Source organism: Doryrhamphus excisus, linkage group LG12 (assembly GCF_037039965.1).
Source record: "Doryrhamphus excisus strain RoL-2023G ecotype Guam linkage group LG12, RoL_Dexc_Guam_v1.1, whole genome shotgun sequence".
Taxonomy (NCBI): Eukaryota; Metazoa; Chordata; class Actinopteri; order Syngnathiformes; family Syngnathidae; genus Doryrhamphus; species Doryrhamphus excisus.
The window spans coordinates 4,689,647-4,717,279 of NC_136368.1; the positions used below are offsets into that span (position 1 = coordinate 4,689,647).

Sequence of the window (27,633 nt, forward strand, 5' to 3'; positions counted from 1 at the left end):
TGGATGCTGTATGGTATCATGTACCCAGAAAAAATTATTACGTTTGATTAATGTTCATGTTAAAGGTTAAATAACTGTTAATAGTTATCCTCCCTATCCGTGTGGAAGTGGTAAGTTTTTGACGATTTAAGTTTAAAGGAAATAACTTGAAGGCTGTTTAGATCGCTAGCGCTCTAGTTTGCAAGTTAGCATGTGTCTCATGTGTTTTTAATAAATGCGTTTTTTTTTGTGTTTTTTGTTTTTTGAAAAAACCTGATGCGGCCCAATCTCACCCAGACCCAAGCTCCAGTGGCCCCCAAGTAAATTGAGTTTGAGACCCCTTGCTGTAAAGAATGGATAGTGGTTCTTTTAGGCTTGTAACACTACAGACAGATTCCGGCCAGGGAGTCCTTTAATTACATTAATTATCGAAATTGATAAAACAGCTACTTCAACCATCAAAACGTTGGCTCAATGATGCTAGGTTGTATGTTGAGCTTAAATGAAAGATCAGGCGGGCCATATTTTAAACACTTGGCGGGCCGGATGTGACCCCCGGGCCGTAGTTTGCCCACCCTTGGTTTAATGAATATTTAAAATTCACGGGAATGCCCTTGAGGAATTGAACGGAGGTACTCTATGTCTCACAACATTTGTCAATAAAACATGTAATATTGATTGAACTATAACTACATAGTCATTTCGGTTCTTCATGTAACAAAAGTCGGTACTTTGTCCAGCGTTCGAGAACACATAAGAGTCTGTGTTCCGCTGTGTTTTTATACACTGGCGCAGCGTTGCGAAGAAGGCTGGCACAGCGACGGGCACACCATCTGACCGTGGAAACTGCTTATACCCTGCCGTCTACCCGCCGCCGCCACCGTTGCTACGTCGTTGCCTCCAAGTACGTCCGAGCACAGCGACTCCACGGCGTCCAGTCTCTCGATCTGCACCAGGCGGGTGAGCAAGTCGGGGATGCTGTAGCCCGCTGTGCTCACCCTCTCGAAGAGTTGCAAACCGTCGCTCATGCCGCCGATCTCGTCCCGCTTCAGGCCAAAGCTCTCGGCGAGGTGTCGCCACGTCTTCACCACGGCCGCCTCGCTGCTGTAGGAGGAGCTCAGCATGCGGCTGGCTTTCTCCAGACAGTCGAAAGGAAGCTCTGTGGGGCTCAGGCCTAGGCAAGGACAAGAAAACATAATGCTGTAGATTATTAAATGCAGATTAGTATTGAAAAAAATTATTTGATTAATTTTTATTACTAATATTTATAATATAACTTAATATTTAGTATATTTTTATCATAAGTTATATTTTATTATTATCACAAAAATATAATTTAACAAGAAAACTAAAGCACACAAGAATAAAGTCAAAATATGAAGAGAAAAAAGTGAATCCAGCAATACAATTGTAATTAATTGTAATTAAAAAATTAATGGCAAAATAATTTCATTTTATCTGCTTATAGTTGAAGTAAAAAGAAGCTTGTTTTATAGTCAGAATATTATAAGAAGCAAACAAAGGTGTAATTTTTGGAAAATTATTTTACAACAACAAAAGTTGAAATATGAAAAATAAATATATAAAAATGAAAAAGATGTCAGGAGAAAAAAATTACTATAATTAATTTGTAATAATATGAGGAAAAATAATTATAGAAAATAATTGTTGTCCCGTCCAGTTGAAACATGAAACAAAACAAAAAAGTTGTAATTTTTGGAAAATTAGGCTGAGGGAAAATGCAGAAGAACGTGAATATTATAGGAATAAAGTCAAAATATTGTGTGAATAAATTAACAACATTATAAAAAGCAAGTTTCTAAAGATGATTTCAGAATAAAATTAAAAAAAAACAGTAATAACGGGGGTAAAAATAACAATCAAATATGAATGCGCTTTTTCAACAACAGTACCGTATTTTCCGGACTATAAGTCACACTTTTTTTCATAGGTTGGCTGTTCCTGCGACTTATACTCCAGAGCGACTTATAAATGAAAAAACTGTTTATGTTACATAAATATTGGCCACCTTTTCTGGTTATGTTTATTTTCCGTGTAGCTGATTTGTTTTTACTCAATTTTTGTTGAGAAGAGCGACTTATAAATGAAAAATTATTTTTTGGACACCTTTTCTGTTCATATTTATTTTTTGTGTAGCTGAATAAGTATTGTGTTAGCATATCTTACACCTATTCACCCTGTTCTCTATTCTTTTATTAATGTTATAACTTGCCATCCAAGAGGATATAATGTCGATTTTGGTCAAGTGGTTTATAAAATAAATTACCCGCAAAAAATGCGACTTATACTCCAGTGCGACTTATGTATGTTTCTTTTCTACCTAATTATGAATTTTTGGTCTTGTGCGACTTATACTCCGGAGCGACTTATAGTCCAGAAAATACGGTATATCATAAAACTGAGCATATGTACATGTATTGCTTTACAAAATATCAACATATTTTATATATATTTTGCCTTGCATTCTTTCATTTTTCCCAATGTGACCTACGCTGGAAAAAGTTTTGGACACCCCATAAAAGGTTGAATGGGACCCATTGTCCACTGTGCCGATGGGGCGTTCAAGTGACACAAATCTTGCTATTTTAATTTCTGACTGAACTTCCATTGGAGTTTAAGGTTAAAAAAAAAAGCAAATAATTGAATGATGGTGAAAAATCCTCAATAAACTTGTGAAAACATACCTTCTGTCACATTGCACACTTTGGCATAAAGATCCAGGATCTTTTTCCTTCGACTCTGCAACATCTGCGCGGTAGAAAGAAAACACGATGTGATCCAGATGATCCAGAACCGTGGATCTGTTTGCAATCATAAATCTACAGCACATCTTTTAAAGATCCACATTCCTACCCCTGGGTTTTTATTGCTATTGTTGATTGTGGTCACATTGCTGATGTGGTTGGTGCCGGAGATGTGGTTGACACTGCCCATGTGGCCGGGACTCGGGAGGTTGCTGGTGGGGCTGGCGGCGATGCTGGCGGTCCCGTTGCAGGCGTGATCCGTGTCTAGGAGTCCCAGAGAGAGCAAGCAGAGATCGGGCTTGTTCCCGATGTTCACGAGGCCCACATTTGGGTTCGGGTTGTTTGTTTCCGCTGAGCCATGCTTCTCCAGAGACGCCTCCTCGTCGCTGTCCATGCTGCGGCTCAGCAGCTGCTCGTTCTCGGACGAGGCGTCGTTTTCACTGCAGGACATACAAATGATGCTTTCATTGTCATCATGAGGTGGAGCCTGGAAGAAATAACCCCAAACACCTCAACCATCGCCCCCCCCTACTACTGTACACCTCTGGGTGTTAACGAGGTATTGTGTACCTCACACCCCTGAAAGCCTCACACTTGCCGCCATGGGGCAAGGCTTGTTCTGTGGTGGCTAAATTATGAGCAGATGTTGAATAAAACCTGTGTCACATGCACGCATGCAACAGGCTAAATAAATAACATTTTTGTTGCTAATTGTACCTTTTTAAAAGTGCTGTGCCACTTTTCTTCATTGTGTTGATAAATAAGAGTAATATACTACAAATTGTTAAACTACAATGTTTTTTTTTTGGTCATTTCATTTGGTGTCATTCACCCTATTTCAGAAATAATTTATAAATATGTGATAATACAGATAAAATGTACAGCATACATGCGCAATTTTGTACTTGTTTACGTCTGTATGCTGCACCGATAATGTTTTTTCAACAAGCATTGAGGTTTCGCACTTTGATTGGCGGTCCTCGAACGCAGCAAAGTATGTTTGTATACCCAGGTTGACATATTTAGAGGTTAAACCTCATATTTCATATTAAACCTCATATCACTTTGTACTTCGGTATGTGACAAAAATAAAAATAAAAATAAAAATAAAAATAAAAATAAAAATAAAAATAAAAATAAAAATACAAATAAAAATAAAAATAAAAATAAAAATAAAAATAAAAATAAAAATAAAAATAAAAATAAAAATAAAAATAAAAATCTCTTTGAGTGCGCCCGTGTGGCGATGTTAGTCTTGACGATAATGTGTATCAGTCGGAGGTGCTTGGCTTTATGGTCATATCACCTCGTACTTCGGTACGAGGTACGAGGTACATTATTAAAAAAACAAACAAACCTTAAACTGTATTATGGAAAGCAGGAAGTGAACAAATGTAACAGTTACTGATTGTAAAAGTACCAGATGCGGGAGTAGGATTTAATAAGCTTTGCTTCTTCCTCATATCCCATATTAAACCTCATATCACTTCGTACTTTGGTATGTGACAAAAAAAATAAAAATAAAAATAAAAATAAAAATAAAAATAAAAATAAAAATAAAAATAAAAATAAAAATAAAAATAAAAATAAAAATAAAAATAAAAATAAAAATAAAAATAAAAATAAAAATAAAAATAAATACTTAAATTGTATTAGGAAAGCAGGCAGTGAGCTGATTGTAAAAGTACCAGATGGAGGGGTAGGATTTAATAAGTTTTGCTTCTTCCTGCTCCTTTTGGACAAGTGTGAACTGATTATGTGATGCATTCAATTGTAATCTGATGCATGTTCAAATGAAATAAAACCATTACCATTACCAAACCTGGATTGTGTCACAAGTGATGAAAAAACCATTTGTTTTTTTTTTGTCATTCGCTCTTGGTGCCAGATGGTTACCCCTGCAAAAAGCGAGTATCTATTGTACTGGTATACAAAAAAGATTCAATAAATTCTACAGTGATGCTCATTTAAAAACTTTTATAAATATTCCACATGAAATGATTATTTTCTTCTACGGTGATTTTCAGAATTTCAGAATTTCTCACCTTTTAACTGCCATCTGCGGTGAAGCCTTATGTTTGTCAAAGTCATCTTTTTCCGAATATATCACCACCTTGTCTGAAAGACAGAATAAAAATGCTTTTTATTTTATGTAACTTTGAATTACAGGCATGAGACAACACAGTATTTTATTATGTTAGGGCCGTCCCTTAGAGATCGTATGAGAAGCACTGACGTCTGGGAGAAACCAGATAAGATAGCTTGGGCGTTTGATCAGGACTGGTAGACCCGGAATCGAAGTCTGGGCATCTCATCTTAGACTGCTGCACCATGATGGACGGATGTTTTTAAATCTTACTTCATACAGACTGACTTGAACTAAAGAGTCGACACGACACTTGTGATAACTATATGGTGCTCCTGCTATTCAATGATGTGGAATGAGATCGGGAGCTCGGTGAAGTTGCTTATCGGTCACTTAGCCTTTTGTGCCCTCCCTGGTATGTTCTTATTATGTTGTATATCATTATTTTACACATGGTGGTGTCATAGTAAAAGTAGTTAGTAGACTGTACTGTAATGCAAATCTATTTTCCTGTCAATAATTGTGTCTGAAAATCCAACTTTTTCAATAAAGTACATTCATCCCCAGATTGTACCACCTTTTTAAGCAGTGGAATTGATGTCAAAGTGTATAGTGACTACCATATTATGCATACAAAATGGTTGTCAGCATTGCAGTAATGTGTTTTTGTGGGTTGAAATTGGATTCTGGATGGAGGTTTAAATGCGCTTGAAGCAAGAATTAGGGTGAGGTTTGTGGTTACTGGAATGGTTAAGATTATATCTATTATATCTATTAAGCTCCCCACAATTAAAAAGGCATGCGTGTATGTGTGCGTGTACAAATCCACCACTTTCATGTTTTTTTTTTTCAACTCGGTGTTTAGAAGTGACAGCTTGAGCTCGGAGCAATGGCGTCTCGACTTTGTATGGATATGCAGGATAACCCTGTTAACATGTTTTATGTGAATTACTGCCTACTCCATTGTCATGCTTTTGGTAATTATATAATTAAGTATATTTTTATATATCGGCATGGGTGTACCGCAGAATAAATGTGCCTGCGTGTGCGTGTTTGGACCTTTTTTGAGCACATAGGGAACAGTCAGTCGCGACGTGAAAGTGAACAGAGCATCATTGTCAGCAGAAATGGTGCCTGAAGGGGTGCATGACTTTATCCGGGTCCGTTTCACATTCCACCAGGATGTACTCACACTGTGACTCTCTCATAGCCCGCACACATCGACGTGCAAAGGCAACACACTCACATATATACTTTTTTCCTGAAAAAAGTGGATCGTCGCACATTTATTTACAGATTCAGGAGTCACAGCCCTGTGAATTTGTGGATTTTTGTATTTCTGTATCGTTTTCGGAGAAAATACATCTCATTAAATATGTAAAAATACTGCAACTATGGTACGTTCAAGGACCGTCGAACAAAGTGCAAAATCTCAATGCTGTAATGTAAGAATACATACATTTAACTTGTATTGTTAAGTATTTTGCGCGGCACGGCACGGTCGAGTGGTTAGCGCGCAGACCTCACAGCTAGGAGGACCAGAGTTCAATTCCACCTCCTCGGCCATCTCTGTGTGGAGTTTGCATGTTCTCCCCGTGCATGCGTGGGTTTTCTCCGGGTACTCCGGTTTCCTCCCACATTCCAAAAACATGCTAGGTTAATTGGCCACTCCAAATTGTCCATAGGTATGAATGCGACCAAGCGACCCTCGTGAGGAAAAATCGGTCGAAAATGAATAATAATTCATACATTATTAATATGCAATAATTCATTTAATATGAAATAATATATATTATTTTATAATATATTTTATAATATTTTTATTTTTTTTAAATAAATAATTTTTTATTTAAAATTTTTAAATAAATTAATTAATGAATAAATATAAATAATAATATAAGTATAAATTAATATATATTTATTTAATTTTTTTATTACATGTTTAAATTAAATAATAAATCAGGACTAAATGAGAATCATGTGAAAATAAAGGGGAAAAAAATGAAGTATGTTTCATCACAATCACAAGGTAATTCAAAACAGGACAAGAGTGTTTGTGAATATTCTGACTGCTGTGTGAAAAATGCGCACGTGTGTGTGCGTGCACGTGTTTTTTCCTACCAGGGATGTCTTTCTTGTCTTCTTGCTTGTTGGTCTGAGCTTCAACTGTTTTCACCACTTGCCTGGTGCAACATGCTGAAACCAGAAACATCCAAAGGTGTCATTGTCGGTACTGTGTGTGTGTGTGTGTTTGTGTGTGTGTGTATGGCGCTCACCCTGGCCACTTGACTTGGCCTTTAGGATGTAAAACATAATGATGAGAACGATGGCAATGGCCATGACGAAGATGGTTGACATGGCGATGATAAGAGCGGTTGCTAGGTGACCTTCTCCTGTTGGATCTTAGACATGGATGACAGCATTTGCAGTCACATTTAGGGTTTTCCAACACGGAAAATGGTGGAAAAATGTCTACCTTTGTGAAGATGAGGGAAGGCGGTGGTGCTGCCAGCATCCATTTGAGGTTTTTCTACTGGGACGTTCGGCTGCATGCCTACGGAACACACACACGCACACACATATATAGACTGTCAGCACTTATTTACTGTACATAAAATTGGCTCTTTTAATCATTTTTCACCCTTTGCATGTGCTCGCACACTTCCTGTGATGTACACACACGTACAAACACATCCCGACGCCACACATTCATGTCCCTCGTGGCTCCAAACATCTTCCAGATTATAAGTCTGAACTGGAACTCTGTTTACGGTCTTGTGGTTTTGTCTCTTAATCACACACGCATACAAACACACTATTAACTTTTAAACAGGTCTAAACAAAGTGAGAGCAGTGTTGAACATTTGAGGACCCGTTGCAGACCAAACCCTGACAAACATTATACAGTATATAAAAACTTCATTGGTTTTTAGAGAGATGCTGTATTATTTACACAACACTTAAAGCGCTAGTATGTGTAGTCTAGTCTTCTAATTCGTGTTCATGATGGTTAATTGGTTCCAGATCGCGAACCGCCCAGGATGTCTCGCCCAAAGTTGGCTGGGATAGGCTCCAGCATACCCCCTGATGAGGATAAGTGGAATAGGGAATGTATGGATGGTTCCAGACTTAGCCATTGCTGGGAAGTACAATTTTCATAGTAAGAACTGCAACAATTAATCAATGGTTAATGGATGACCCAATTAATCACCACGATTAATCGTTTTTTTTTTAAATACGTAAAAATAGTCTGATTTCACCCTCTCAAATGTGACGATTTTTAAAATTTCCTTAGTCAGCAGACTTATTATTTTTGTGTTTTAGCCAAAACAAGATATGTTTTGACTTTGGAAAACAGTGATGGACATTTTTGCCTCTTTTCATATTAATTTGATCCATCTATGACTTAACCGATTTACTCCATTAACTGAAACAACAAGCTTAATCGACATTTATTGTTTTATAATAATAATAATAATATATTTTTTTGAATAGCGCTTTTCAAAATACTCAAAGATACTTTACAGAAGAATGGAGTTGAATAAAAGCAAGTAAACAGAGTAGAAGACACACCAAAATACAACATTCATTTGTTAATACACAGTTAAAACACAGCAGTCAGATATAAAAAGTTAGACATTACTGAATTACTTGTACGGAAGCCATTTGACAAACATTTAGATTTTTTTAAATGTAACATTATTTTAAGAGAATATTCAAACGGCAGCCTAAGGTTTATGCAATTATTTGCTCTGTCAGTTCAAGTCTTCTGTTTCCGAATAAAGAGGCGGAAATAAAAAAAATATATATTTTTTTTCGATTAATTGAAAAAAAATCAACCGATTAATCTGTTAATCATTGTTAATCTAAAATCATTGTTAGTTGCAGCCCGAGTTACAGTATAGAAACCTGGTTTACAACCTTCTAAATACAGGTTTTAACATTATTAGAGCACGGCGGTCGAGTGGTTAGCGCGCAGACCTCACAGCGAGGAGACCAGGGTTCAATTCCACCCTCGGCCATCTCTGTGTGGAGTTTGCATGTTCTCCACGTGCATGAGTGGGTTTTCTCCGTGTACTCCGGTTTCCTCCCACATTCCAAAAACATGCTAGGTTAATTAGCGACTCCAAATTGTCCATAGGTATGAATGTGAGTGTGAATGGTTGTTTGTCTATATGTGCCCTGTGATTGGCTGGCCACCAGTCCAGGGTGTACCCAACCTCTGGCCCAAAGACAGCTGGGATAGGATAGGCTCCAGCACCCCCCGCGACCCTCGTGGGGAAAAAGCAGTAGAAAATGAATGAATGAACATTATTAGAGCCCTCTACACGTAAAGTAACACCCCTATAGTCACCTTTACACTCCTATTACCAAATATATTAGACACAGTAAGTGTCTAATATAGGTGTAACAATAGGACATAATCTAGACTTACACATGTTAGCATTGGGAAAGCCACATTCCTTTGTATAGCTAAGCCTCTTATTATGTCATCTTATACTATACATGTCTGCATGGGAAGGAGCCATAATGGAGAAAAGTACTGTATACATAAAAAGCACAAGCACTGACATACTAATCATCTTTCTCATACCCCATTCAGGTTTTAATTATCACACACACACACACACACACACACACACAGGCTGGAGCCAGGCTAATTTACAAATTACAAGGCGAGTGAGAGCCTGTTTTCACGCGGCAAGCAGACCCCCCAACTATCAACGCCTCTATTATTTTTGACTGAGTGCACTTTTGTTCTCACTTGAAGAGCTTTAATTAAAATGCACCCGTGCCTGAATATGCACTCTACACACAAAACAGATAATACCGTTCGACAGAAAATAGCGCAGGACTTGTTATTACATTCTTTGGTGTTGGGCGGTGCATTCTGGCAGGAGTGACACACCATCCCGTAGAGGTTCCTGGGTCTGTTCTCCAGCATGTAATACCTGCATGACACAAGGAAAACAGCAAGATTTAGCAACATAACATGGACGCACGTACTAGTAAAATCAGCCGTGAAAGTGGAGCTTTTTAGCAAATGCAAGTAGGTGCCAGGTAAAGTTGCCTTTAGGGACGCATAGTACTTACGTGCACTTTAGTGCAGTATATTAAACTGACAGTTAAAGAAGTGTAGCCCAAAGGCATGAAACATGGCGTGCCACCATATCAAAGCTAAAGATAAGGAGAATATCTTAATGGTTGTTGTTATTAAATCCTTAATTTGAAGAGTATTGTTTCATGTTTATTAGGTCACCATGGAAATGTAATGTTATGCAACCTATTTGTTGTCTTTAGATCGGATTTATGGTAATTAAATCAAAAGCAAAATAATGAATACGTTTGGAATGATGAAGATATACAATCATCAAAACAATAAATGCAGCAGGTGTGCCTTAGGTTGGCCACAATAAAAGGCCCCTCCAAATTGTGCCTAAAATGCCATATACAGTAGAGCCTTGGTTAGCATCCACCCTGGTTAGCATACGCCAAAATTTTGCCTCAGTTTGCGTTCCTTTTCCAGTTAGCGTACTATATGTCGTGCTTCTTGTGTTATTGTGCACAAAACAATTTTTTCAGTTAGAGTACGTTTCGGTTACAGTGGAATGGATTAATGACGCTAACCAAGGTTCTACTGTACACCGATCCAGAGCATCCCAAACATGCTCAATGGGTGACACATCCGCTGCAAGAACCGTGATGTTTTCAGCTTCAGGATTTTGTGTTCAAGTCCCTGCAACATGGGGCCGTGCATTATCATGCTGCAACATAAGGTGATGGCCGTGGATGACTGGCACAACAGTGATTTTAATTTCAAGGAATCGTTATTTAATTTAAAAAAAATGCAAAAATCAACAAAACAATAAATGCAGCAGGTGTGCCTTAGGTTGGCCACAATAAAAGGCCCCTCCAAATTGTGCCTCAAATGCCATATACAGTAGAGCCTTGGTTAGCATCCACCCTGGTTAGCATACGCCAAAATTTTGCCTCAGTTTGCGTTCCTTTTCCAGTTAGCGTACTATATGTCGTGCTTCTTGTGTTATTGTGCACAAAACAATTTTTTCAGTTAGAGTACGTTTTGGTTACAGTGGAATGGATTAATGACGCTAACCAAGGTTCTACTGTACACCGATCCAGAGCATCCCAAACATGCTCAATGGGTGACACATCCGCTGCAAGAACCGTGATGTTTTCAGCTTCAGGATTTTGTGTTCAAGTCCCTGCAACATGGGGCCGTGCATTATCATGCTGCAACATGATGGCCGTGGATGACTGGCACAACAGTGATTTTAATTTCAAGGAATCGTTATTTAATTTTAAAAAATGCAAAAATCAACAAAACAATAAATGCAGCAGGTGTGCCTTTGGTTGGCAACAATAAAAGGCCCCTCCAAATTGTGCCTCAAATGCCATATACAGTAGAGCCTTGGTTAGCATCCACCCTGGTTAGCATACGCCAAAATTTTGCCTCAGTTTGCATTCCTTTTCCAGTTAGCGTACTATATGTCGTGCTTCTTGTGTTATTGTGCACAAAACAATTTTTTCAGTTAGAGTACGTTTTGGTTACAGTGGAATGGATTAATGACGCTAACCAAGGTTCTACTGTACACCGATCCAGAGCATCCCAAACATGCTCAATGGGTGACACATCCGCTGCAAGAACCGGGATGTTTTCAACTTCCAGGTTTTGTGTTCAGGTCCCTGCAACATGGGGCCGTGCATTATCATGCTGCAACATGATGGCCGTGGATGACTGGCACAACAGTGATTTTAATTTCAAGGAATCGTTATTTAATTTTAAAAAATGCAAAAATCAACAAAACAATAAATGCAGCAGGTGTGCCTTAGGTTGGCTACAATAAAAGGCCCCTTCAAATTGTGCCTCAAATGCCATATACAGCAGAGCCTTGGTTAGCATCCACCCTGGTTAGCATACGCCAAAATTTTGCCTCAGTTTGCGTTTCTTTTCCAGTTAGCGTACTATATGTCGTGCTTCTTGTGTTATTGTGCACAAAAACATCCATGATTTTTACGTGATTTCTTTATTCAGTTAGAGTACGTTTCGGTTAGAGTGGAATTGATTAATGATGCTAACCAAGGTTCTACTGTACACCGATCCAGGGCATCCCAAACATGCTCAATGGGTGACAGACCCGCTGCAAGAACCGGGAAGTTTTCAGCTTCCAGGTTTTGTGTTCAGGTCCCTGCAACATGGGGCCGTGCATTATCATGCATTTAACAACAAATGCAACAATTTGGATTATTACTATGATCCCAGTCATCTTTAGGAGTTGTGTTTGTGTGGCATGTTACCCGGGTAAACACGGTCCGCACTCTGCATCACTGTCTGGCGTTCCAGCCACCCGCACCGTGGCCTTGTAGAGGGCGTCACAGTCTTTGTGTCGTCTGCAGATCTCATATTTGCCTTTGGAGTACTTGCCATGTGGACAGGGCGAACAAGAGAAGTCCTCATCCTTCACACCGTAGCCACATGTCTAAACACAAGGCACATTCGTCATTTCCATCCAGCATAACCTAACCCAACATTCTTAGCGTTAGAAGTTCTATTCCTCTTGCCTAACTACATCTGTGTGTGTACTTCATCCTTTTTTTGTTATCTGTCATATCTCAAAGAGGATGTTCCTGGGCTTCAGGCTAAATAGGAGCGAATAGGAAGTTCATCCTGCTTCCCCCCACCGTTCCTACATAAAACAGCGTCATACCCTGGGCAGTGTCTTGTCACTTTGACTTACGGTGTTCTTTGGATCTCTTTTGGGAGTCGACAGTATAAAACATGATCTCATGCACATTCATTAGAGACACTTTCTTTTTTAAGGCAGTTGTTGTGCTATGTCTTTGTCTCTTGTGTTAGATTTTCATAATAGTTGTCCTTGTAGTGTTAATACGCGTTCCTGTTATTGTTGGTTCATCATCAAAGTGACTTTTAATGTGTCCACCACACTTTTAGATTTTTATATTTGCAGGGAATTCCAGTGTATAAACCACGACTTCTTTATTAAACTTTGAATCCTGCAGCTTATATGGTGGTACTAAACACTAATCTACTGTTTAAATACTGCATGAGTGAGGAAACATCTGTTTCTTCAACAAGAGCCCCTCAGGACCTATTAATGCAGTCACAACAGGCTTATCGACACTTCAGGTCAGTATATACCAATAGTACTATATACCAATCTAATAACATTACAGTCTGGCACAAAGTGTCATTGTTCAAAGAGCACTTTACTAATAGCACTAAATTCATCACACAGCATCTTAATATTCAAAAGGCATATATAGTAATATACTAACATGTCACAAGATCGTTTTTCCCATAAGGCATTGCGTCTGAGCATATGGGGCGGCGCCATGAAGTCAGCTTCACTCTTTTTGCTTTGGGGAATTGTTTTTCTGCCTCCCACTTGTGGACAGAAGCAGCATTGCAGCGCCATTTTGTATGTTCCTTAAATGAAATGGTTTCCTCAACAAAAATGCATTACGGGGTACAACGTTTCTAATTAGTTTTTTGTTGCTCATGATTGGCTCCTGTCAAATAAGGAGCAATTTTGAGTAATTTTGTTAGCTCTGATCGTCTGTAATAAAAAGTGATAATTAAGTTGGCGGATGAACAGATGGAATCGGAGTCACAGTGTAGAAGTTATTTAAACATTTCATTGCTATCGTGTGTTCAAGGAGTGAAAAATACCAATGGACTGGAGATGTGTTTGTTTGGAGTTGGAGATACATACTGTATATGGTGTTGGAATGGCACTGCTGTTGTTGTGTTCAAGTCCGAGTCCGAGCTTATTAACAACTGTATTAACAACATTTGTTAAATGTGCATATAGGATTCCATTTGATTGCAAACATGAACTTAATGCTGTGTCTGCTAAATAAGTGATGTGACTTCAGCTGCGAGAACCACAGTCTCAGGTAAATGGGGGGTTGGAACATCTTCATCTTCCTGTGATGTATCATGTGGTGTGTGTGTGTGTGTGTGTGTGTGTGTGTGGGCAGAAGCTTTCTGAAGTCAGTGTGAGGAGGATGCACCCTGTGGTTACACTGTGACTGAACGCACACTTGAGAGCGAAGACATGAATTAGAGGCTCCACGGGGATCAGACAGGCGGGCGAAAGTGCTGAGGCGACGCTCGTCTGTTTGATTGTTTGTTCTTTCTTATCTCATTCTCTTTGACTCACAAGTGACGATGTTAGTCTTGACGATAATGTGTATCAGTCGGAGGTGCTCGGCTTTCTGGATGAAGGTGCTTAAAAGGAAGGACGTTCATTGGGGTGTCATTCATTCTGCTTCAACAGGAAGTGTGTGGATGCGCTCGACAGCAGAAGTTTGCAATGATTTTTGAAAATGGTGTTATTGTAGTCCCCTGTCGGTCACGGGGGTATCATTACGGATATCTGTATGGAGTTTGCATGTTCTATTCGGGGTTTCTCCGGGTATTCCGGATTCCTCCCACATTCTAAAATCACAAATACTTAAACTTGCTGATATAGTTCATCTTCAAACAGCTAAAATAATGCATAAGGCTAAAATATAACCAATTACCTAAAAATTTACATTTACATTAGGTACATTATTAAAAAAAATAACCTTAAACTGTATTATGGAAAGCAGGAAGTGAACAAATGTCACAGTTAGTGATTGTAAAAGTACCAGATAGAGGAGTAGGATTTAATAAGCTTTGCTTCTTCCTCATATCTCATATTAAACCTCATATCACGTCGTACTTCGGTATGGGACAAAAAAATTATAAAAATAAAAATAAAAATAAAAATAAAAATAAAAATAAAAATAAAAATAAAAATAAAAATAAAAATAAAAATAAAAATAAAAATTTTTTTTTGTTTTTTTAAGTAAAAAAAATAAAATAACTTAAATTATTTTAGGAAAGCAGGACGTGAGCTGATTGTAAAAGTACCAGATGGAGGGGTAGGATTTAATAAGCTTTGCTTCTTCCTACTCCTTTTGGACATGTGGAACTGTGAACTGATTATGGGATGCACTCAATTGTAATCTGATGCATGTTCAAATGAAATAAAACCATTACTATTCCAAAAACATGCTAGGTTAATTAGCGACTCCAAATTGTCCATAGGTATGAATGTGAGTGTGAATGGTTGTTTGTCTATATGTGCCCTGTGATTAGCTGGCCACCAGTCCAGGGTGTACCCCGCCTCTCGCCCAAGTCGGCTGGGATAGGCTCCAGCATACCCCCACATGAATGGATGGTACACCTAAAAATACAATATAACATTATAGCATCTCCATGTTTTCACTAGCTGATCCGCCTCTATTGATGATGTAATACATCCAAACCTCCAGCAAGTCTTCAGCCTGTTGTTGTAATCTATTACCTCACCCCCCCAGGTGCCCAAACGGCGGTACCATATTCACCCTGACACATACCTTCACTTCAATGTCAGTGAAAGCAATTAAGAGTACAGGAAATGTTCATTTGAATAAAGAATCTTTTCACTGAACAGGATGGGGATTTAGCGCAGGCACAGTGGGTGGTCTGAGCACAAAGCACGTTATGTCATTTTGGGATGACATGAAAAGGTGTACAACTTAAAAGAATGTTCAAAAGAACTGCTTTGTTTTGGAGTGAGCCCAAAAATCATCATGTGGAAAAGCTAAGTAAGAGTGACGTTTGTACACACGAGTGTGAACGTATCCTACCATGTGTGGCTCCTGTCCTGGCTGGCACTGAGGGCAGGCCTGGCAGCTGTTGCTGGTCTGGTTTAAAAACTCGTACTCTCCACAGCTGGAATACTCTGCACGGGCAAGCATGCAGGACACCTAAGAGGCAAAAAGCGGTAGAAAATGACCGAATGAATGAATGTATTTTCCGACTACTGTATACTGTTTATCATGGGTTGGCTGTTCCTGCGACTTGTACTCCGGAGCGTAGCGACATATATGTTTGGTTTTTTTTAAACATCAACTACAATGTAAACCAGGGGTCTCAAACTCAATTTACTTGGGGGCCACTGGAGCTCGGGTCTGGGAGAGACTGGGCCGCATCAGGTTTTCCCAAAAAAACAAAAAAACGCATTTATTAAAAACAAAAAAAAAAGTTAAAACTTCGCTTTGGTTCCAATTTTCTACAAGAAAAGCTCTGATAAATCATTCCACTGTTCTCAAATATCATACTTTTTATTTTTCTACACAAAATAAGATGAAAAATAAATAAACAAATCAAGAATAAAGAAAATCAATCAATCAGTAATAAATAAATGAATATAATAATCATAATAAAACGGCAAATAATAAAAACTTAAGAAACCACATATAGTTGGTGGGTAGACAAATTATTTTTTTCAGATTAAAATGAACAAAGCATTATTAGAGCCCTGTAGACATGACAAAACACGACTATAGTCACATTTATACTCTTTTTATTTACAACATATTGCGCAACTGCAGGGTCTTGAGACACATGCTAACTCACAAACTAGAGAGCTAGTGACCTAAACGGTAGCCTTCAAGTTATTTCCTTTAAACTTAAATAGCCAAAAACTTACCACTTCCACACGGATAGGGAGGATAACTATTAACAGTTATTTAACCTTTAACATGAACATTAATCAAACGTAATAATTTTTTCTGGGTACATGATACCATACAGCATCCATATCAAACTAACATTAAACTTTCATATCAAGGCAGGGCCTCAAACTAGTGTCCTGCGGGCCACATTTGGCCGGCGGGCCGCATGTTTGAGACCACTGATACATAAAATACATAAATGTTGTCCTTTTTATTGTTATTATTACAACTTGACCTTCAAGATGAAATGTCTGGTGTCTGATTTAATCAAATACATTTTTCCCCAAAACTTTTATTCCAGTGCGACTTATATATGTTTTTTTTCTTCTTCTTGGTGCATTTTTAGATGGTGCCATTTACACTCCGGGGCGACTTACAGCCCGAAAAACACAAAAATGTGTCGACTCATAGAACAACTCGGACAAGAGTCTGTTTGTCAAAAGCAAAGAAGATAAACTTACTAATAAAGACGAAAGAAAGATGGATTTTGATGGTCCTGTCCTCTGTGACATCTTTATATTCACCTCCTGAAGACGAAAACAAAAAAACACCAAAAAAAAGTTTAGACATTGCAAATATTGTCAAAATTCCGACATTGTCTTGCATTTCATGGGGGTGGGAGCGGTGTGGGTGAATGCCAGCTGTCATGCAAAGTGTGTGGCCCAGATGAGTTCACTGGAGCGCAACTATCGCATCATTGCCAATAAACATGTAATGATAGTAGCACAACAGCCCGTGGCGTTGCTCTGGCTCATATCTGCAAGCACGCGTCACCGTTGGCTAACCTTCACTTTCCCCCCAAATTATAAAAATAGGAGTCATAATCACCCGAGAACAATTCATGACCAGCCAATGGCAAAGATTGTATATTTGTGTGTTTTTTTTCGGGTATAACTTACAGTAAATAGTTAACATTAAGTGAGAAATGGGACATTTTCATGCAGATTTTTTAAGAAAATACTACTTTTGTGAGGTGCTTATCTTATATTTAGCTTTTTAACCGCTTCCAAACATAAAACCCAAAGTCCACTAGTAGTGAAAGACTTGTTGATCAAACAGCACCACGTTTATATGAAGAGTCATGAATAAATCCCATTCTGTTTATGGAATACCACATTTTCCAAAGCTGGCTGTATATTAGTCATCATTTTCCAAACACACTTTCCCGATGGAGCTGACAGTCTCCTAGGTTTTGTTGCTAAATTCTAATTAGCAAATTAGTACAGCAACATTTATTAAACACCATGACTTTCTACAGCACATGTGATGTCTTTAAAGTAAGCGTGACATCATTATTGTAGTGAATCGGCCAATAAAATACATGGGAATGTCATATGAGGCCTCGTCCTGAAGGGGTTGAGGCCTGCATGAGCTTCAAGGTGCTTGTCACTGCTGTCCTTTCACGGCTGTTATTTGTTTGTTTTTGTGACAGCAGCAGCATCAGCTGGAGAGCTGGAGACTAAGAGCATAAAATAGGACTAAAAAGATAAAAACATAACACTGGAGTTAAAAGCTGAAGACTAAGAGCATAAAATAGCACTCAAAAGATAAAAACATAAGAAAAGTTTAAAAATATTAGTTAAAAGCCTGATTAAAAAGGTGTGTCTTTAATCTATTTTTTTTTAAATGTGTGTTATACAACGTCAACCTGAATCCGAGATCAAGATCATGTGACACGTTCTCCAAACCTATCGACCAAAAACCTGACAAGGATATCAAAACTTGGTTATTGTTTTTTGCAGTGTAAAAACGTGTATAAAGATAAGTAATAAATAATAAAATTGTAAAAAATTTAACTCGCTTCAGTGATAACAACCGTGATGATTGGACACCACATGATTTTTATTCATGTGGTATTTATTCACTGTATTTATTTGTGTGTGGTATTTATTTTCTTCAAGTAGTATCCCCATAATCACAACCTTGCGTATCATGCTTGATAACACGCATGATGGTGGAGGACACCAAAAGTAAAAATTGTTCTCCATTTACCAAAATTCCTGTATTACGTCAATATCATCTGTGTAGCAGAAATTAGCAAACAGCTCATCAATAATCATTCATTCATTTTCTACCGGGGGTGCTGGAGCCTATCCCAGCTGTCTTTGGGGCGAGAGGCGGGGTACACCCTGGTCTGGTGGCCAGCCAATCACAGGGCACATATAGACAAACAACCATTCACACTCACATTCATACCTATGGACAATTTGGAGTCGCCAATTAACCTAGCATGTTTTTGGAATGTGGGAGGAAACCGGAGTACCTGGAGAAAACCCACGCATGCACGGGGAGAACATGCAAACTTCACGCAGAGTTGGCCGAGGGTGGAATTGAACTCTGGTCTCCCAGCTGTGAGGTCTGCGCGCTAACCACTTGTAATAATCTGGTACTTTTACAATCAGTAACTGTTACATTTGTTCACTTCCTGCTTTCCATAATACAGTTTAAGGGTTTTTTTTGTCTTTTTTGTTCAATACTGCACCTCGTACCTCGTACAATTTGGAGTCGCCAATTAACCTAGCATGTTTTTGGAATGTGGGAGGAAACCGGAGTACCCGGAGAAAACCCACGCATGCACGGGGAGAACATGCAAACTTCACGGAGAGTTGGCCGAGGGTGGAATTGAACTCTGGTCTTCTAGCTGTGAGGTCTGCGCGCTAACCACTTATAATCTGGTACTTTTACAATCAGTAACTGTTACATTTGTTCACTTCCTGCTTTCCATAATACAGTTTAAGGGGTTTTTTTTGTCTTTTTTGTTCAATACTGCACCTCGTACCTCGTACAATTTGGAGTCGCCAATTAACCTAGCATGTTTTTGGAATGTAGACTAGACTAGATGGACCGTCATGCTCCCCATACACCAAATCCCCGTCCGATCCGGGGTCACCTCAGCGCAGTTGACAGCTTGCAAGCAAGATTGACTGGAGAGCATCAAATTGATTTTCATATGTTTGCCTGTATGTGATTAAGAAGTCGTGAGGGGAAACGGCCACCATGCTCTCGTATCTGAGGTCATCACCGCTTTGTGTGGTTTCTAACCCTCAGCTTTCACTCAGCTATGGTGCAGACTGGTAAAAAAAAAAACGTGCTGATCCTCACTGACAGCTAATTCTCCCCAGCCGCAGGGTTTGATTGAGCATAATCACTCCCTACACACACACACACACACACACACACACACGTAGAATATATAGCCCATATATGTGCTGGTGTTTGAGGGCCGTCCTTGTGGTCAGGCCACAACCGGTGTGAGTCTGTGTGTTTATGTGTGTGTGTGCTGTTGCTGATGAGATAAAAGCCCGGATAGCAGGAAATGAAGAACTGCCAAATGTGCACAGAGCCCCTCAAGGCAAATCAGTATGGAGTTTAAGTGACACACACACACACACACACATATACACACACATACAGCAAGTGTGTTTGAAGACTCTCTGTGTGTCTTTTGACAAGCTTCTCCACCTCTTTCAAAGCCTCACTCCATCTCGCCAAAAGCTTATCTCACCGTCTGTGTCGAGGCAGGCCTGGGATGAAAGTCAACCCCTAAGGTTATTCATCTTCTAATCTTAGCTAAATAACTCCTCTGTTTTTAGGTGTGTCATTACCAGGTCGTATTGGCAAGGGTTCTTTTCTGGCTACTGTCAAACTTGGGTATCGTACCGGAAATGGAGCTGCTGAATGTACCAGTTTGGATGCTGGCTTTTTGAGAAAAAACATAAAAATCTAACACTTTCTTGTTGGTTCTGTATATTTAAAGGGCTAGATATTTTTTATTCACTGGTTGTTTGTAGTCTTACTCTTAAGCTTAGATATATTTCATGTTCAAACAGCTAAAATAATGCATGTTAACCAGAAAATCACTAACATAATGTCCGCCAGTCCTTTTGTAGCAGGGCTGAAATGCAGTGGAAATGTTTTTTTTTAAAGATTAAGCTCATTTTTGTGACAAAGGGGGACTTCATTGGCATTCATCTTATCATTCTTTATAATGATAAACACGGCAGTCGAGTGGTTAGCGCGCAGATCTCACAGCTAGGAGACCAGGGTTCAATTCCACCCTCGGCCCCGTGCATGTGTGGGTTTTCTCCGGGTACTCCGGTTTCCTCACACATTCCAAAAACATGCTAGGTTAATTGGCAAATCCAAATTGTCCATAAGTATGAATGTGAGTGTGAATGGTTGTTTGTCTATATGTGCCCTGGGATTGGCAGCCAAAAGACAGCCTCTCGCCCAAAGACAGCTGTGATAGGCTCCCTCTCGACCCTTGTGAGGAAAAAGTGAAAATGAATGAATGAATTGCTCCTAAATCTGTCTAAAAATGTCTGCCTGTTCAAAAAGAGTCACTGAATTCTGCTTCTACTTAAACGAACCATTCACTGGATGAATTCTACATCTGCCTTACTGCGTTTAGTAATTGCCTTGAATTTATCGAAATTATTTTTTTTCAGAGCGGGGACCACCAAAACCGTTTTTCATCTCTCTCTCAAGTAATGTCTACAAAGAGAACAATAGAGAACAAATATGATCGTTCAGAATGGTTTCTGGGATCTCCTACTGATTTCTGGTGACAATTCAATCATCAGCATCTGGACAGAGGATTTGGGACCTTCTGTTTTCTATTGAAGTAGTCTTTTCCTTGGCAATTTTGCATATTGGAAGACTGTGGATGATGGTAGCTAATGTTTTTTTTCCCCCATTCAGTCCATGCCACCGAGCTATAGAAGGCTTAAGGATAGTTTCCTAACGCCAAGCTTGCCAAACCAACGTAATTATTCTAATCAAGTCGATCACATTGGAATGATTGGTATGCAGTTAAGTTGACCTTCAGAAAAAATTGTCTACCAAGATACCAACCATAACCACGTCAGTTCTCCACCGCTGGGTTCCTTAGCCAGAAAAAAAAAGATAATTGTCTTGTTTTCTAAGGTCCGTAGCTGAACCCATCAAACCTAATCATATTTTATGATTTTTTTTGTTCAGCACATGCTGAATATCAAACACACCGTTTTTGGAATAAAGAGTCATTGTGACTTAACATGATGATTCGATGTGTTTCTGCATGGATGACACATATTCTCGATCGTTTCCAGACTTTACATTATAATTCCAACTCTTCACTAATGCCCTCACATCTGCACGGCATGTGAAAACTTTAACGTCAGTCGATGTGACACGTGGGTTTAACAACTGAAAATATAAATCTACAGTGGATTTAGTTGGGGGTAAGATAAGAAAACAGTAGAAGTTAAGGCAAGCAGAAGTGTAGAACTGTCGTGTTTCTGTTATTTATCATAACAATACGCCTCACTTCCGTTGTATTAACTGTCGCTCTGTAGTTGGAGTTGGTGACTTATGAGCTATGATTATTAGAAGAAAAAAAAACAGTCATTCTGTGTAATAACGTTCCATTAGGACAATTACAATAATCGTGTCTGAGCCTCTAAATTTCAGTGACAATACATAACGATTGAGAGCAGTTATTTCGCCGTTCCACATCAAAGTGATGGAAAATGAGGGATACTCCTAGCTAATCATCGAGGAGGAATGAGCTGCTAGCATTTTTGTCTCTAGGACGTCGAGAGTAAATAGATGGTTGGCAATGGATCTGTCACTCAACCACCTACTGCGTTCAACTTCCACACAATTGGGCGCAAAGTGGATTTGACAGCCCGTCAAGCAAGCAGGTCATAGCAGGTAACAGCTAATATTAGACTCAAGTTACTGCGATTGTTAAAGCTGGGTTTCGATTTTTGTAGGATTTAGTTTTTCCATTATTATGTTTTTTATGCCACCTATCCTCACCAGGGTCATGCTGGAGCCTATCACAGCTGACTGGAATTGAAGTGCTTAAAGATGATGCTGTATTGATGGATGGGCCCTGCTGTTTACAGCTATATATTTCATTCATTCATTCATTTTCTACCGCTTTTTCCTCACGAGGGTCTGGACTGGTGGCCAGCCAATCACAGAGCACATATAGACAAACAACCATTCACACTCACATTCATACCTATGGACAATTTGGACCACCAATTAACCTAGCATGTTTTTGGAATGTGGGAGTAAACCCACGCATGCACGGGGAGAACATGCAAACTCCACACAGAGATGGCTGAGGGTGGAATTGAACCCTGGTTTCCTAGCAGTGAGATCTGCGCGCTAACCACTAGACCGCCGTGTTTATCATTACAAAAATGAGCTTAATCTTTAAAAAAAAAAAAACATTTCCACTGCATTTCAGCCCTGCTACAAAAGGACTGGCGGACATTATGTTAGTGATTTTAGGTAAGAGTCAAAGCAAGGACAAAAGAAGTGGTAGCAGGCATGTGTGAGTGCCTCTGCTTGCACAGTGAGGCTAAGACTAAGAGGGTGGGGCTATATATTTATGTTTTGCAAATTATTGCATTTTATTGTATTACCCACTCTAGCTTTTAGAAATTTGTGGGTTCCACAAAACGTGATGGGCGAAAAGCGAGGATTGTGACATTCGTAAATTGTCGCGCCATTCCTAATTATTCCAGCATTATTTGGGCTGGCAAAAAGCGCTTTGAACAATAGCTACAACCAACATGGTTTTGAGGGCATCCATGTTGTTGTTTGTGATGTAAACACATATTGTGTGTGACGTCGCAGGCGTTTGGTTTACATTTGGAAATGTAAACCACAGTTATTAGCATACAAAATAAAAAATAATTAATAAAATATACGGCTCTAGTGTTGTTTTCCATGCTAATATGGAGTCAAGTTGAGTCATGGGATATGTACACAAACCGAGGCAACATTTTGCGTGATTTTAGCTTAAATGCTAACTGAAGTGCAAAAGTCTTTGCTTGTTTTAGCAATAGCTTTAATGCCCACATATAGTATATGTAGAATGCCACTTAGTAGAGCACAAATGTCCACCAAAAATGATATTTTAAGAAAGTTGGGTGCAAAAAGAACAATTGTGGAGTGTATTTGTGTATGCTAATTGCTTCAAGCTACTTCCTGGTTCACAAATGATGTCAAACAGGGGTACTACCATTATGATTCTGGGCGATCGAACATTCTTTTTAAACCACATTTTCTCTTTTGACTACTCTAGAAAGCATTCTTTCAGCGTTCTTTTGATTTTATTTGCATTTCTAGTATTTCCATACACTTGTCAAAAGATACAAATCCCCTCCATGGACACGGAACAGATGCCTTCCAGGGCAGTCAGGAAATGATAAATACAAGTCATTAGCGACATCATCAGTGTGAAAATAAACACAATTTAAGCGATTTCCATATTTGCAAGCAGAAGTAAAGCTGGACATGTGGCTGATCACCTTGATTGGACTCTCCCAAGTGTCACCTGGAGGAGGGGGGGTTTAACTGGGTAGTTGTTAAATGTAATCTTGTGCTTAAAATCTATATAGAAGGTGAAACTTAAGTGTGCTAATATTGAAAGGCTTTTGTAACATAAAAGAAGGGTGTTATAAATGTAAATAGGGTACCTTTTAGACAAATTGCCTCACCCTCTCATTGGGGAATTATGGTTGGCCCTTTACGGGTAAAAGGGGCTGGGTGAATTGTTGGTGGGGAAGCCTGTTGTGCGTGCTGGGGGAAATACTGTTGTACTGCCTGGTAAATTAAACTTGAAGAGCTCTCACACTAGGCTATGGCTATCATATTCTAGTAAGAGGCCATTTTTCCCAACTTAAAATCTTACAGGTACATTGAAAGGTTCATTGGGAATAAGACTCCGGCTGTGTTCGAAACCGCATACTTCCCTACTACTCATACTAACTCTTTGAATATTCAGTGTGTCTACACTGGCAGTATGCGATTTTTAAATATGTAAGAAGTGCATACTGATTACTACTCACACCCAAATTACCCAGAATGCAACGCGACATGACGTCACCGTGAAAAAAAAAAAAAAAAAAAACGTTGGCTGAACACTGAGCAGCAGGATGAACCAAACGGTGGTGTCAGGCAGGATATATTGCGAGTTTGTTTATTGTTTTCAAAGTAAAAGCAGTGATTTATCACTATGTTTTTTGTTTGTATGGGGGTGTTTTATTTTGTGAAAATAACCAGAAGTGTGTTGCTCACTTCGTCTAGCTTAAATTTTGCTGAATTTGTGCAAACAAAATTGTAAACGGTTGCTATTTGGACAAATAAATGGCACACTCAGGATCTAAACGGCCACTTTTTCGCCTGATTTAAAAAAAATTGAAGAAAGTGATGCATTGTCAATATGTCGATTTCGGCTCGGGTAGGAGTGCAATGCATTGTGGGTTATCATGTAGTACGCTGTAGTGTAAACATACTGCATACTGTCTGATGGATTGGGTATGCAGTATGGAGTGTGGATAGTATGGGCATAGTAGTAAGTATGCGGTTTCGAACATAGCCTCCTCCGTAAGAGATCAAGTCAATGACCCATTTTTGGATGCAGCCTCCATGTTTGTGTGTAATGTATGCATTTCCTCATCTCGCTTCATCTTTTGATTGCTTTAATTACACACTAAGTGCCAGTTTCCCACTCAAAGCGCAGGAAAAACAAACTCACATGAAAAGAAAGTGCACACCAGCGCTTGTGTACGCGCACGTACACACACACACACACACACACGCGGTCGGTGATGTCTTTGATGCTTTGCCTTCTGGTGATGTGTCTTTCATCATCTCTGACTCCTGATACCTTGTTCCCCTTCTCTGCATTGCTTAGCCGGGCGGCATTGTCTCCCTCTTGTCTGCCGACATGTCTCGTCTCTGTTTATTTTGTCGTGGCGCTAAACGGAAAGCCTAATCTGCAGCCTGGAATGCGTTTTTGTTTCTCTTTTTTTTTTGCTCTCTGTGTAGAAAACACCAGAGCATCATTTAAAAATGTATGAGACACACTCTCACACATCTTGCATCAGTGAGTGGGTGGATTTATTATGAGGCGCTGACAAGAACACTACTGCAACCTCAGCCATGAATGACCGTATAGTCAACAAGTAAATACTAATGTGCTTTGGGTTTGAAATACTGCATGGGAATTTGTGGCAAATATGTGTATCTTTGGAGGGATGTGTGTGGTTGCATGAATCCGCAGAAGACATGATGGATGGACACAGTCTGGAGGTCAGACAAATAGTCATTCGTCAGGCTTTAAGAGCGTCATCTTTCTCATGCTATGGTTATGCTTCCTCCTTTCCACTAAATTGACTTTTCTCCTCACATAAGAAGTGAGAAAAATGCAACGCCTTCAGCTGAGTCGGGGGGGGGGCAACACAGGAACCAGAGGAGCGAAGCAACATGGTTCACAGGTGACTCCACACTCGTCGCTTACTAAATAAATCACACCCAGCTCGAGGCTCCACAGCTGCAGTTAACCCGATCGAAACGCTCGCCTTGCACCAGTAATCTGGTGACTCGGGATCCTTTTTCAACTGTCATGTCAGTCTGCTTTTCATTTATCAAATCTGGACAATTTGGAAACAAACTGGATGCAGGAGAGCAGCGGAGCCTCATAATTTCCTGCAGATTTACCGTGGGGGCATTTGAAGTGTGGCGGGATTTTCAATGCTAATGGTCGGTTGGTTTTTTAATGGTACTAGAGCCCTCTAGGCATGAAATAGCACCCCTATGGTCACTTATTTTCAATGCTCATGGCCAGTTGGTGGAATAAACAGGACATGAATATAGAATCCCTCCTTTATCACTGTTAATTGCTTCCAGACCCGACCGTGATATGTGAATTTCTCCCTTATTTATAAATTACATATTCTCCTTGTTATTAGTAGTTATTTACAACCGTCTAAATATGTTTCTAGAGCCCTCTAGGCATGAAATAGCACCCCTATGGTCACTTATTTTCAATGCTCATGGCCAGTTGGTGGAATAAACAGGACATGAATATAGAATCCCTCCTTTATCACTGTTAATTGCTTCCAGACCCGACCGTGATATGTGAATTTCTCCCTTATTTATAAATTACATATTTTCCTTGTTATTAGTAGTTATTTACAATTGTCTAAATATGTTTCTAGAGCCCTCTAGGCATGAAATAGCACCCCTATGGTCACTTATTTTCAATGCTAATGGTCGGTTGGTGGAATAAACAGGACATGAATATTTAATCCCTCCTTTATCACTGTTAATTGCTTCCAGACCCGACCGTGATATGTGAATTTCTCCCTTATTTATAAATTACATATTTTCCGCATTATTAGCACTTATTTATAACCGTCTAAAAATGTTTTTAATGGTACTAGAGCCCTCGAGGCATGAAATAGCACCCCTATGGTCACTTATTTTCAATGCTCATGGTCGGTTGGTGGAATAAACAGGACATGTGTATATATATATATAATCCCTCCTTTATCACTGTTAATTGCTTCCAGACCCGACCGTGATATGTGAATTTCTCCCTTATTTATAAATTACATATTTTCCTCATTATTGGTACTTATTTACAACCGTCTAAATATGTTTTTTCATGGTACTAGAGCCCTCTAGGCATGAAATAGCACCCCTATGGTCACTTATTTTCAATGCTAATGGTCGGTTGGTGGAATAAACAGGACATGTATATATATATAATCCCTCCTTTATCACTGTTAATTGCTTCCAGACCCGACCGTGATATGTGAATTTCTCCCTTATTTATAAATTACATATTTTCCTCATTATTGGTACTTATTTACAACCGTCTAAATATGTTTTTTCATGGTACTAGAGCCCTCTAGGCATGAAATAGCACCCCTATGGTCACTCATTTTCAATGCTCATGGTCGGTTGGTGGAATAAACAGGACATGTGTATATATATATATAATCCCTCCTTTATCACTGTTAATTGCTTCCAGACCCGACCGTGATATGTGAATTTCTCCCTTATTTATAAATTACATATTTTCCTCGTTATTAGTACTTATTTACAACCGTCTAAATATGTTTTTAGAGCCCTCTAGGCATGAAATAGCACCCCTATGGTCACTTATTTTCAATGCTAATGGTCGGTTGGTGGAATAAACCGGACATGTGTATATATATATATAATCCCTCCTTTATCACTGTTAATTGCTTCCAGACCCGACCGTGATATGTGAATTTCCCCCTTATTTATAAATTACATATTTTCCTCATTATTGGTACTTATTTACAACCGTCTAAATATGTTTTTTCATGGTACTAGAGCCCTCTAGGCATGAAATAGCACCCCTATGGTCACTTTTATACTTGTACGACACAATATCCATCCATCCATTTTCTATAC

The 27,633-nt window shown here is 39.1% G+C and overlaps 1 protein-coding gene across 2 annotated transcripts in view; it reads right to left on the reverse strand.

Moving 5' to 3' along the window:
• Nucleotides 1-244: 244 nt before the first annotated feature.
• edar (ectodysplasin A receptor) overlaps nt 245-27,633 on the reverse strand; it is a 29,259-nt gene continuing 1,870 nt past the window's right edge. Inside the window, exons 2-12 of one of the 2 annotated variants that reach the window (XM_058082972.2) lie at nt 16,863-16,928; nt 15,532-15,651; nt 12,148-12,329; nt 9,697-9,782; nt 7,307-7,384; nt 7,107-7,232; nt 6,952-7,026; nt 4,790-4,862; nt 2,854-3,184; nt 2,685-2,748; nt 245-1,153 (exon numbers count right to left, since the gene is read on the reverse strand). In XM_058082972.2, the coding sequence (XP_057938955.2) occupies nt 759-1,153; nt 2,685-2,748; nt 2,854-3,184; nt 4,790-4,862; nt 6,952-7,026; nt 7,107-7,232; nt 7,307-7,384; nt 9,697-9,782; nt 12,148-12,329; nt 15,532-15,651; nt 16,863-16,913 (1,581 nt within the window). In that variant the 5' untranslated portion in view covers nt 16,914-16,928 and the 3' untranslated portion in view covers nt 245-758. The remainder of the gene's footprint in view (nt 1,154-2,684; nt 2,749-2,853; nt 3,185-4,789; nt 4,863-6,951; nt 7,027-7,106; nt 7,233-7,306; nt 7,385-9,696; nt 9,783-12,147; nt 12,330-15,531; nt 15,652-16,862; nt 16,929-27,633) is intronic. The other variant, XM_058082973.2, reaches the window with a different exon arrangement.